The 13,258-nt window shown below is 37.7% G+C and overlaps 1 protein-coding gene and 1 pseudogene across 1 annotated transcript; one reads left to right on the top strand and one right to left on the bottom strand.

The window, feature by feature from the left end:
* Positions 1-7,326: 7,326 nt before the first annotated feature.
* On the bottom strand, positions 7,327-7,776 carry LOC114175089 (uncharacterized). Its single transcript, XM_028059848.1, has 2 exons — positions 7,455-7,776; positions 7,327-7,412 (listed from the first exon to the last, which is right to left on the bottom strand). Exons 1-2 carry the CDS (start codon positions 7,774-7,776, stop codon positions 7,327-7,329), a joined length of 408 nt encoding a protein of 135 aa, XP_027915649.1.
* Positions 7,777-11,826: 4,050 nt separating this feature from the next.
* On the top strand, positions 11,827-13,069 carry LOC146887530 (uncharacterized; annotated as a pseudogene).
* The last annotated feature ends 189 nt before the right edge of the window (positions 13,070-13,258 follow it).

The raw sequence follows: 13,258 nt of genomic DNA, 5'->3' as shown, positions 1-13,258 counted from the left end.
ATCATTTTATTATTTTATTACTTACTTCTAAAAGATCTTTTAATTCTCAAACATTATAATATCTTTTATAAGTAAATCTTTTTCTTTTAAAGTCGACCTATAAATCCAATACCTTATCAGGCAACTTTCATATACCAAATCCAAACATAATAAAAACAAATAAAAATAATTGAATTGCAAAAAAACGATAATAATCCTCTTATCCTAGTATAATATATTAGATAAATAACATTTACCTCCTTCTTTTAAACTAATATTTATTAACTAATAAATTAAAATAATCCATGATCACATAAATATACACGCTTTATAATGAACAAAAGATATATAATTGATTATATGGCAATTCAGAATATATAATTAATTAATACAAAATATTCCAATTTCTTTCTAAGAAATAAATCTTAAATTATATTGTAAATAATATAATTGGTTATGTTATTGTATAATATATTTGAATAAATTGACCGGACAAGGCAAAGGTGGTGTAGAAAAATAGTGCACGTTTTGTCTTCTTCTTTTTCTTCATCAAAGAATTTATGCACAATGAATTCCATTCTTATTTTCAACTTTTATACCATTGTTCCAAGCAACCACGATTTAAAAAAAAAAAAAACTAAAAATTATCAATTCTCTTTTCTTTCATTTTTCAAACATTTCGTGCCCACCAAACATAATTCAACTAGATAATTAAGTTTGATTAATAGGAATCCAAGAAATATTACGTAAGAATATTTAAAATATATTTATTGATATTACTCCTTAATTTTTAGACACGGGATGATTTTAGATGATAGTATATATAAGACCAATAATATATTAAAAAGTTATATAAAGATATGTTTTTTCCTCTTTTCCAAATTACTTTAAGCACCCTTTACCTAACCCCACCAAATCCAAATAACATAGTTTAATAGACATTAAATACCACAAATTAGACATTAAAAAAGTGGTTAAAATTATCACAAGGGTATGCTTTTTTCACTTTTAATAGTACTATTATTAGTGTGATAAAAATATGATTAGAATTTTTTGTTCTTGTATTCTCATCGCAAAACACAATGGAATAAGTTTTGAGGCCAAAAAATATTAGTTATGTATTGTTTAAGTGACTCAAAACAACAACTTAGTCAATTAAAAAAGAGTCAAAATTAACACAACAATACAAATTTTTGAATTTTAATATTGGTATGATCGAAATTAACACAACAATACAACTTTTTGAATTTTAATATTGGTATGATCGATGTGATAAAAATATGATTTACATTTTCTCCTCTAGTATTCCCACAGTACACACAATGGGGTAAGTTTCGAGGCAAAAAAAAGTTTAGTTAGTTATGTTTAAGTGACTCAAAAACATCAACTTAGTCATTGAAAAATGGTTAAAATTAAGTCAACGGTATGGCTTTTTGAATTTTAATAGTGGTATTATTTATTTTATAAAAATATGATTAATATTATTTCCTCTAGTATTCCCACCGCTAAACATAATGGACTAATTTTCGAGACAGACAGAAATTAGTTAGGTTTTGTTTAAGTGACTCAAATAGAGTAATTTAGTCATTCAAAAAGGATCAAAATTAACTCAAGTGTACGACTTTTTGAATTTTAATAGTAATATTATTGGTATGATAAAAAACGATTATAATTTTTTAATCTAGTATTCCCATTGTTAAACGCAATAGGATAAGTTTCAAGGCTAAAAGCAATAGTTAAACAATGTTTAAATGACCCAAAAACAACAATTTAGTCATTAAAAAAATTTAGTCCCATATTTTTTAGTGGTTGAAATACTAGAGGAAAAAAATGTTAATCATATTTGTATCACCCTAATAATAGCACAATTAAAATTCAAAAAGTTGGAATGTTGTGTTCACTTTGACCTACTAAGTTGTTATATTTGGGTCACTTAACCTAACTAATTTTTTCGGCCTCGAAACTTGTTTCATTGTGTTTAGCGATGGTAATCTAAGAGGAAAGAATACTAACAATATTTTTCTCACAACAATAATAGCACAATTAAAATTCAAAAATCAGAATGTTGTGTAGAATGTTGTGTTAATTTTTACCAACTATTTATCACGAGACAGAGTTATTATTAAAATTAGTAATTCTCCAAAATGAATTGGTAGCACTTTCAAAAATTTGAGACAAATTTAACAATCATTCCAACAAAATGTTGAGTTAGTAAATCCTTCTTTAAGTCTCTATAAAATAAAATTTAACAACTGTTTCCATTTATTTTAATTATATATATATATATATATATAAAAGTTATCATTACTCTTAACATATAAAAATAATAGATAAATCTCATGACTAAACATAATGATAATCCAAAAAGAAGAAGTCAAATTGAACTTGCCCGCTAACTCTAGAATCTAGATACCGAGGGGCACAATGATGCAAAAGCATAGGTGAGTTGGCTGGATGGAGTAAACATGCCTTACAAAACTCTGCAAGATAAAAAGAAGGCTTAAATACCTTTTTCGTCCTCATTTTTGTAGTGTTTGTTGCGGATGGTCCTCATTTTTACCAAATGTTTAAAATGGTCATCATTTTCGCAATTCGTGTTTAATTTAGTCCTTTTCTGTGACGCTGTTTAAATCAGTAACAGACCACTGTACAGGTGGCACTGTTTGTATTACATTGTACTAGGGTGTATTATGTGTACTATACAAATGTAGTAATTAGATATTTGAGGATAAATAGGTGAGTTAGGGTTTTGAAAATGAATTGTTAGACAGTTGGTCAGTTGCTGCAATCTTCTTCCTCCATTCCCAATTCGTGTTGCTGCAATCTTCTTCTTCCTGCAATCCCATGTCACGGTCCCAATCTTCTTCATTTACCTCTGGTTGTAATCGTTGGAGACAATAGTATTGTAGCAATTCGTGCAATGTTGGTGGTTCAACGAGAGATGGGGGATTAACCCCGATTTGTAACTTTGGAGAGAACATCACAAACAAACAAACAAACCCTAACCCCAAAACAAACCCCAAAACAGAATTACGAAAACCCTAACCCCAAGTGATTCAAATGTGCAAAATTTATCACAACCCCGAAAACCCTAAACCCACGAGCAAAGCACTTACCTCATCGATGATGATTAACTGGAAAATTGAAATCAAACGAACAAATTGCCACGTCCAATTGTTGCTTCCTCTGCAAATCAAAGATGAATAAATCGCCTGTACTCGTCAATCCCTAATTGCAGCGCGACCTAGTTGGAAAATTTTTGCCCCAAATTGAAAAGTTAACGTTAATAATCCACCTGTACAATACACGTAATACACTACATTACAATGTAATACAAATAGTGTCACCTGTATAGTGCTCCGTTACTGATTTAAACGGCGTCATAGAAAAGGACTAAATTAAACACGAATTGTGAAAACGAGGACCATTTTAAACATTTGGTAAAAATGAGAACCATCCGTAACAAACACTTCGAAAATGAGGACGAAAAAGGTATTTAAGCCTAAAAAGGAAAACAAAACATGTCAGAAGTGCTATATTAAAAATTTGTGTTGCAACATTAATTAAGATATGCCATTTATTTCATATATTATAAGCAATTATTTGGTTTTGGGGCACAAATCACAAATCCTTAGATCACAAATCCTTAGAGAGACATTGAAATATTCCAATTCTCAAAGGATCACATTCTAAGCATACTCCTACTCCTAATTAACTAGAAGAAATAACATTTCAATACCAAATATATTTTAAAATCAAAGGTATCGAATATCACACTCACAAGTGTCAATTATGTTACACAAAAGGTTTATATATAAATATTGCATGTTCCCACACTTACATTTTTGTAGTTGTAAATGAATTTTTCAAAGAATCACAACTCACAAACTAATTTAACCTTAAAAATTTGAGATTACTTTGATATTATTAATGAAAATGCATTAAGGGAAGGTGACATACAAATGATGAAAATGAGTAACCGTGCTAGAGATTTATACGTGAATGAGACAAACACCTATGAAATTTTTTTCCTTTTAAAACAAAGGTGATAAGATGTATGTAAAGAAGAACAATTACTTTTTATGGTATGGCAAATTATAGTTGGGAGATAGAGAAGTTTGTGTCAAGCAAAATGTTTTTCTTTTCTATTTAAAATACTAATGAACATTCAAATGCTAGTAAAATTAATCAAACTTGGTGAGAGTTAAAGGACACAGTGCTATTTCCAACAGATCCCAATCTCATCGTTCCTTCTCCCGGTAAGTTCAAGAGCCCCAACCTGTGACCTTCCACTCATATGGCCAAAGCATAGCCACTATGCCAATTCACATTTAGTGATCACTATTATAATTCTATAATTATAATATCACTCGCTATTCACAAATATACTATCAAAAATAAACAAGAATAATTCAAGCAACACACAACAGGCATTCATAGGACTTGAACCCAAGTCCTCTCACACATATAAAGTACTTTCAACCATTTGTGCTAGTACTTTTCCACGTCATATCCATTAACATTTAATGACTTCAAAGTTTCCCACCACTCGCATTTATTACTTAATTAATTATTTAATTAATTAATTTCCACGGGTCTTACATTCCCCTCAACTCAAAAGAATATTCATCCTCGAAAATGAGACTTACCAGAAAACAGGTGAGGGTATGACCTCCTCATGACGTCCTCCATCTCCCACGTCATCTCCTGTGTCGTCTCATCCCAGAGTACCTTCATCGTCTTTAACTCTTTACCCCTCAACTGCTTGACCTGGGTATCCAGTATACGAACCGGTCCAACTGGCACGGTCAGGTCCTCACGCACTTGCACCTCATCTGACTCCAACACATGATTTGGACTTGCAATGTATTTCCTCAAATGTGAGACGTGGAACACATTATGCAAGTTGGCTAGGTGAGGTGGTAGAGCAATCTCATAAGCCACAGTTCCTATCCTCCGTGTAATCTGATAAGGCCCTATAAATCTCAGAGTCAACTTCCTCGATTTAAGAACCCTTCTGATACCTGTGGTTGGAGTAACCCGGAGGAATACATGGTCTCCTTCCTCAAACTCAAGTGGTTGTCTCCTCTTATCAGCATAAGACTTTTGCCTACTCTGAGCAGCTCGCATCCGATCCTGAATCAATTTCACCTTACTAGTCGTTTGTTGTGGAAACTCAGGACCAAGCACAAAGGCTTCACCATCCTGATACCAGCACAATGAAGTTCTACACCTTCTTTTATACAATGCTTCATAGGGCACCATGCCAATATTAGAGTGGTAACTATTATTGTATGTGAACTCCACCAAAGGTAGCACATCATTCCAGTTCTCCATGTGATCCAGCACATAAGACCTCAATAAGTCCTCTAGAGATTGGATGGTCCGCTCAGACTGTCCATTCGTCTGAGGATGATAAGCTGAGCTCATCCTCAACTTTGTACCCAAGGCCTCCTGCAATGATTGCCAAACCGTGATGTGAATTTAGGATCCCGGTCTGACACTATGCTTTCGGGTACTCCATGCAATCTCACCACTTCTCGCACGTACAACTCTGTTAACCTGTCCATAGACCACTTCTGATTCATAGGCAAGAAATGTGCACATTTTGTCAGTCTGTCTATTATCACCCAGACTGAATCATGACCCTTTGTTGACCTCGGAAGATGCGTCACAAAATCCATAGAGATATTGTCCCACTTCCACTGAGGTACGTCCAGTGGTTGCAATGTACCTCCCGACCTTTGGTGTTCAATTTGGCCTTTTGACAAACCAAGCATTGAGCCACGAAGTCTGCAACATCCGCCTTCATTCCGTTCCACCAGAAAGACTCCTTTAAATCCTTATACATCTTAGTCATACCTGGATGTATGCTAAGACGACTCTGATGGCCTACCTTCAGAATCTGCCTCCTAAATAAAGGTCCTCTAAGCACGCACACTCTACCTTTAAAGCGTAGAATGTCGTCTGCTCCCATCTGATAGTCTTTCCCTTTCTCCGTACCCAACCACCCTACAAACTGCTGTAATTCCAAATTGTGCCCCTGAGCCACACGAATTTCATTCAAAAATTCATTGGTGACTTTTAGCAAGCTGTACTGTATGGAGTCTTGCCCAAACTACATCCCCAGATTCATATCTCCGAGTTTCTCAATCAATTCTAATTCCTTTATCATCATGCAAGACATGTGCATCTTCTTTCGATTCAAAGCATCAGCTACAACATTTGCTTTGCCCAGATGATAGAGCAATTCAAAGTCATAGTTCTTCAGATACTTCATCCACCTACGCTGCCTCATATTCAGTTCCTTCTAATCAAACAAGTATTTTAGACTCTTATGATCGCTAAATACTTGGAATTGAGAGTCGTACAAATAGTGCCTCCAAGACTTAAGAGCGAACACAATGGCTGCTAGCTCCAAGTCGTGAGTCGGGTAATTTTTCTCGTGTACCTTAAATTGTCGTGATGCATACGCCACTGGCCTCCCTTCTTGCATCAACACACACCCCAAACCCAGGTAAGAGGCGTCACAGTACACTTCAAACTTCTTCTCAGTATTAGGAATTACTAACACTGGAGCGGTAGTCAAACATCTTTTCATCTCCTCAAAACATTCTTCACACTACTCCGTCCAGGAGAATGGCTGATCCTTCCTCGTGAGTTGTGTCAAAGGATTTACCTTCTTTGAGAACCCCTCCACAAACCTTCTGTAATAACCTACCAGGCCCAAGAAACTCCTCACCTCTGTCACTGTCTTAGGCCTTTCCCACTTTAACATCGTTTCTATTTTGGTTGGATCCATTGCGATACATTTAGCTGATATTACATGCCCAAGGAATTGCACTTCCTCAAGCCAAAACTCGTACTTGGATAACTTGTCGTACAACTGGTGTTCTTTGAGCACATCCAAAACCACCCTCAAATGATCAGCATGATCTTCCCGATTCCTCGAGTAGATAAGAATGTCATCAATGAAGACGACAACAAACTTATCCAACTAGGGTCAGAAAATCTTATTCATGTAATCCATGAATATCGTCTGTGTATTCGTCACTCCAATGGCATCACTACATATTCATAGTGACCATATTTGGACCTGAACGCCGTTTTTTGCACATCTTCCGGTTTGACCAGAATCTGGTGATACCCCAACCTCAAATCTATTTTGAAGAACACCCATGCCCCCTTCAACTGATCCAGTATGTTGTCGGTCCTTGGTAATGGATACTTGTTCTTAACTGTAAGCTTATTTAGCTGTCTCTAATCCACGCAAAGTTGCGAACTCCCATCCTTCTTTTTCACCAATAAGACTGGAGCTCCCCACGGTGACACGCTCAGTCGGATGAACTACTTCTCCATTAGCTCCTCAATTTGCTTCTTAAGTTCTGCGAGCTCTGCTGGTGCCATTTTGTATGGAGCCATAGACACTGGACCTGCACCAGGAATAAGATCAATGGTGAAGTCAATGTCTCAACTCGGCGGCAATCCTGACACTTCATCTAGGAATACATTCGCATACTCGCTAGCTACAGGTATGGATTGGATCATCTCTGCAACACTCTTCTTCTCTGGCTTGGCCACCATCATATAACACATGGCTCCTCCTTGCAGTTCCTTCAACACCTGCTGAGTCGAGATCAACTCCAACCCCGCATTTTCTGGGAATACCAAATTGCGCCGTCCACAATCAATCATGATGTGGTTGTTAGACAGCCAGTCCATCCCCAGTATCACGTTCAGTCCCTCCAAAGGCAAGCACACCAAGTTCACCTTGAATCTGCGACCTGCCACTTCCATTAAACACCTGACGCAGACTGAACTGGTAGCCACCTGACCCGAGGAAGGAGTTGAAAAAGCAACTGACACCCCAAGTCACGTTTCTCCAAGCTCAATCTCCCCACACATGCATTAGCGATGAATGAGTGTGTTGCTCCAAAATCGAACAACACCAACACTGAATGACCCAATAACAAGCAATGCTCAAGTATAAGTTTACCTGACTGAGTAGCCTTAGTGGATGTCATGACAAAAACCCTCACAGCCGCTCTAGCTCATTTTGCTGGCGATGCTGTTGGCTTCTTCACCCCCAAATTCTTCTTTTCTGGACAATTATTGGCAAAGTGTCCCAGTTTGTCGCAAATAAAACACTTGCGACGGTCGCCTGACCCTCCTACCCCACCTGTCAGTTGAGGACAATTTCTCTTCAGATGGGGCCTGCCACTAGTAACAAGTGGGACCCTGATATGCCTGTGGTCGGCTGTAAGGCTTTTTCATCTGCCTAGCCTCTATAACATTCTTCTAATGTCGACTCGCGGGATTTGGCCCTCTTTCCAGAAACTCTGCACTCTTGGCTTGTTCCACCAAGACTGGAAATCTTCTTTCTCTTAGAGGAGTAACCACCTTTTTCAGTTTGTGTTTGAGTCCCCGCTCAAACTTAAGGCACCTCCATTCTTCAGTAATTTCCTAGGAATAGAACCTTGCCAGGTGCTCGAATTTATTAACATATTCTTGCACCCGACATATTTCCCTGTTGCAAGGCCAAAAACTCAGCTTCTTTGTCCTGCTTAGTTGTGTCGGGAAAGTACTTCTCCACGAAGCGAGTCCTGAAGTTGGCCCAATTCACTAGTTCTTCCCTCGTCTACATTTGTTGTCGCATACCTGCCCACAAGCATTCAACATCATTATTCAGCAGATACATAGCAAATGCCAGCTTCTGTTCGTCAATACAATTCATCACTCCAAATATCTTCTCACACTTGCGAAGCCAGGCATCAGCTTCGTCTGGAGTGGCCCCACTTGTGAATTTTGCGGGCTTATGGTGCAGAAAATCCTCCACTGTTGACACCCTCACTAGTGCAATTGCCACCCTTGGCTGTGCTGGAATAGGATTTTGCATTGCATCCACCATCCGATGAATGACTTCTGCAATCTTGTCAGCACCATTAACATTTCTCCTTCTCCTGTGAGCTGCCATTGCTTGGATACGCCACATATTCAACTGTTAAACATCACTCCATTAGTCTAACAAACCACTACCTCCTTAAATTTAAACACACACAATAACATGCATAAACATAACAAGTTCACTCCCCAAAAGTCGCAAAACATTTTTTCAAAAACATTTTCAAAAATTTTGCTCTGATACCAACTGTAACATCCCGGTAGGATATTACTTAAAATAAAATAATAAATAATAAAATAAACCGGCAGGGTGAAATACCTCATTTATTAAATATTCCATTTCCCGAAACGTGGGAAATTTCAAAACTTTAAAACATTAAAAAACCAAATAGTCTCAAACTGTACAAACTGAAATCAAATTATACTTAAATTAAACCAAAGACAGTTATAAAATTCCCCTCGTGCATTGAGCCCACTCTCCGCCCCTAAGCGTCTCCTGGCTCACCTGTAACATCATCTGCTCTCGGATAATAAATTACCCGATCATCACCACACACAAACAGATAGGGTGAGCTATGCACATATATACATATAAACATAAAATAAATATGCCCTCCATCCCAATGAAAATAACACCACTAAAATATTTCATTGTTTTAAAATTATCCATCCCTGATTTCATAGTCCTTCATGAGTCATATGCATGAACTAGGTCTTGGGACTTCACTGTGCTCCCACGAAACTAACCCATTCGTGGTCCAACCCAATTAGCCTATCCTGCTCATAGTCCTACCCTATAGACTCCTTGTCTGTAGTAAATCATCCAAGCCTCCCTCGCTCGGACCATGACACGCACGCAATCACCATACTATGGACTCCTCGCCCAATAGCAGCCGACGGGAACATAACAGTTCCTTGCCCATCGTGTGCCCGACGCATGTAATCACCATGCTAAGGACTCCTCGCCACTTAGCAGCCGACGGGAACTACACAGTTCCATGCCCATCATGCGTCCAACCATCAAACATATCCCAGACCCCTATTGGACTTAGTTCTTCAAGCCCAAAAACCACAAACACAATCATATAATTCCTATACTTTAGGAAATAATAAGCAACCCAACTCAAACAACACACAAAAGACATAGAACCCGCAGTAATCATGCTTAAGCCAGGGACCCTCGCCCAAGCTAATCCATCAGCCTCGCTTAGGTTAGTCCACCTCGCCTGAGCGAGCATGAAATAGTGACTGCACCACGTTGTCTCGCTTAGGCGAGCCCCTCTCGCCTAAGCGAGACCCCATTTGCTCAAACACCCGAATCTCCTCGCCTGGACGAAGATTCAATGTAATCAACACCAATGTCTCCTCGCGACCTCGCTTATGTGAGCCATTCCCGCCTAAGCGAGAGTATCAGTCGCTCAACACCTCAAAACCCCTCGCTTGGACGAGAAGTCACGCTCAACACGCACAGGCTTCATCGTGACCTCGCTTGTGCGAGCCTCTATCGCCCAAGCGAGAGTATTGGTCGCTCAACCCTGACACAAGTCGCCTAGGTGAGAAATGCGAACCAAAACCCAAAACGAGACTCTGAAACTCTCGCTTAGGCGAGATGGACTCGCTTGGGCGAAAATTGCAGAGGTTCTCCTCTGATCGTACACTAAAACAATCACAATTCATGCCAATATTCAATTCAACCAATACCATTCAATATACATCATCAATCACACCTTATAAACGAGTTTTCATCACATTTTGACTACCATAACCCAGAACTTAACCCATAATAACAATCCTATACCAAAACCCTCACCCCCAAATCATATAAGTCATGAAAAGGCTTTGCACCACATCAAACCAAACACATTTTCAATCATATCATGCATACTACGGGATTCACATCATGTAGAACTAATTTGAGAATAACAATGCCCAAAATTCATAGCACACATCAATCAATTCACATGCACAAAGGACAACTCCCCTAACCTAGAAACTTGATTAAAATTGAGAAGAATGACAGTTCCTTGGTTCACCCAAGCTTTGCTTCACCTCTCTCCCAATTCAGCCCTTGCACACGTAAAACTCTCACCTCTCACTTGTGCTCCTTTCAAAGTTCAACTATTAGCACTGCCAAACCCCCCCTTCTGCTAGGTTTACCCCCACCTTTTCACATTCACTCCAAGCTAAAGTTGGCAAAAATAAAGGTAAATTCCTGTCTACCAAGGTTTGAACTCATGACCTTTCACTCATAAGGCCAAAGCATAACCACTATGCCAATTCACATTTAGTGATAACTATTATAATTCTATAATTATAATATCACTCGCTATTCACAAATATACTATCAAATATAAACAAGAATAATTCAAGCAACACACAACAGGCATTCATAAGACTTGAACCCAAGTCCTCTCACACATATAAAGTACTCTCAACCATTTGTGCTAGTACTTTTCCACGTCATACCCATTAACATTTAATGACTTCAAAGTTTCCCACCACCCGCATTTATTACTTAATTAATTATTTAATTAATTAATTTCCACGGGTCTTACACAAGACCACAAGCACCTGGGCTCAAGAATAATATCTCAACATGTAAGACAAACGGTGGAGTCAAACACATCCACACCAATTGCAACAATAATTTTTTCCATCCATACCTCTATGGGATATAACACAACCTACAGAAAGGCATGGTTGGTGAAATAGCAAGCAATTGAAGATGTGTACGGAAACTGGAATAGTCTTACAACCGATTGTCGTGCCTACTACAAGCCATGCACACTTATTTGTCTGGGTTTGTATACAAGTTTTACAAATGGGGAGGAGGTCCTAGAAAACCAACAACACTTTCGAAAAGTGTTATGCACATTTAAACCATGCATTGATGGCTTCCCATTTTGCAAACCAATAGTGCAAGTGGACGGAACCTTCCTATACATAATGTATAGGGGCACCCTTATAGTAGCTATTGCACAAGACGAGAGAAATAAAATTTTTCCTATTGCATTTGCTATAGTAGAGGGTGAAATCGCCGAAGCTTGGTTTTTCTTCCTTAAAAACCTAAGGACACACGTCACGCCTCAACAAAATTTATGCTTAATGTCAGACTGTCACAATTCAATTTGTGCAGTATTCAATAGACCTAATAGTAGCTGGACTGAAGGGAATTGCGTGCAGGTGTTTTGTATTCGATACATTGCACAAAATTTTACAAAAAGATTCAAGAATACAATTCTGAAAAAGGACCTCGTAAACATGGGTAAGTTATTACATGTAAATTTGTCTTTTTCATTTTTTTGGCTGTTAATTATTCACACCCATTATTAGAAAATAAATTGTTCTTATAATTATATTTGTAGCGTACGCATTGACGGAGCCACACTGTAACTACTACTACTACAACATCATTAGAGAAGACAACCCAGAAGCAGCAGCTTGGGTAGACCAAATTCCAAAGGAGCAGTGGTGTCTTACATATGATCAAGGAAGAAGGTGGGGTCACGTAACAACAAATCTGGCAAAAGCAATAAATTTTGTCCTGAAGAAGACAAGGAATTTGCCAATTTCATCCATAGTATTGGCCACGTACACCAGGTGCAACACATACTTCACGAAAAAGGTAGGCAAATAACTGCAATGGTCAGCGCTGGTCATGTGTACTCTGAATATGCGATCAACTTCCTACAAGATGCGAACTCTAAGTCAAACACGCACCATGTCGTTGAATTTGATAGAAATACCACAAGATTCAGAGTGGAGGAGATGGTAAATCCCAAGAAGTACGTCCTGTAGGAAAATTTGTAGTCATATTAGATGAAAGGTGGTGCGATTGTGGAAAGTTTCAAAAAATACATCTACCATGTTCACATGTTATTGCAGCTTGCAAGCATGCACATCACGACTTCAACATGTACATAAGTCCCCATTATAGGCTGGATGTCGTCATGAAAGTATATGACAATTTATTTGGCGAGTTAAGACATGAAGAATATTGGCTACCATACCAAGGCCACAAGTTTGGCCTCATCCTGCCACAAAAAGGAGCGAGAGTGGTCGTCCTAAATCAAGTAGAATTAGGACTGATATCGACATTAAGGAAGGAAGACAATAAAAAAAGTGTTCATATTGTAGAACTGAAGGACACACAAGAAATCATTGTCCTAATAATCCTGCACTTAGATGATCCACATCAAACCACTTAGTTTATGTTGTACTTTTAATTGTGTTCAATAAATTTGTACTTGATTCAATTCAATGGTACATCTTTTCTTATTATCTTTTATTACTACTTATTTTACATAAACCAAAAACAAATAACAAAATTATTTAAAATACAATAATGAAATGCTTTTAAATTATTTTACTTATTTCC

This window comes from Vigna unguiculata, chromosome 3 (assembly GCF_037176805.1).
Source record: "Vigna unguiculata cultivar grain cowpea cultivar isolate G323 ecotype 2 chromosome 3, ASM3717680v1, whole genome shotgun sequence".
Classification (NCBI taxonomy): domain Eukaryota; kingdom Viridiplantae; phylum Streptophyta; class Magnoliopsida; order Fabales; family Fabaceae; genus Vigna; species Vigna unguiculata.
Note: the sequence above shows the minus strand (reverse complement) of the source record. Positions and strands in the feature narration are given on the sequence as shown.

What these genes read in the sequence shown, in the direction of transcription:
- LOC114175089 (XM_028059848.1), bottom strand. Translation starts at nt 7,776, where the DNA reads ATGGAAGTGGCAGGTCGCAGATTCAAGGTGAACTTGGTGTGCTTGCCT. An exon ending in AGTGTCAGGATTGCCGCCGA is followed by an intron (nt 7,413 to 7,454) that starts GTTGAGACATTG and finishes TTCCTGGTGCAG; the next exon opens with GTCCAGTGTCTATGGCTCCA.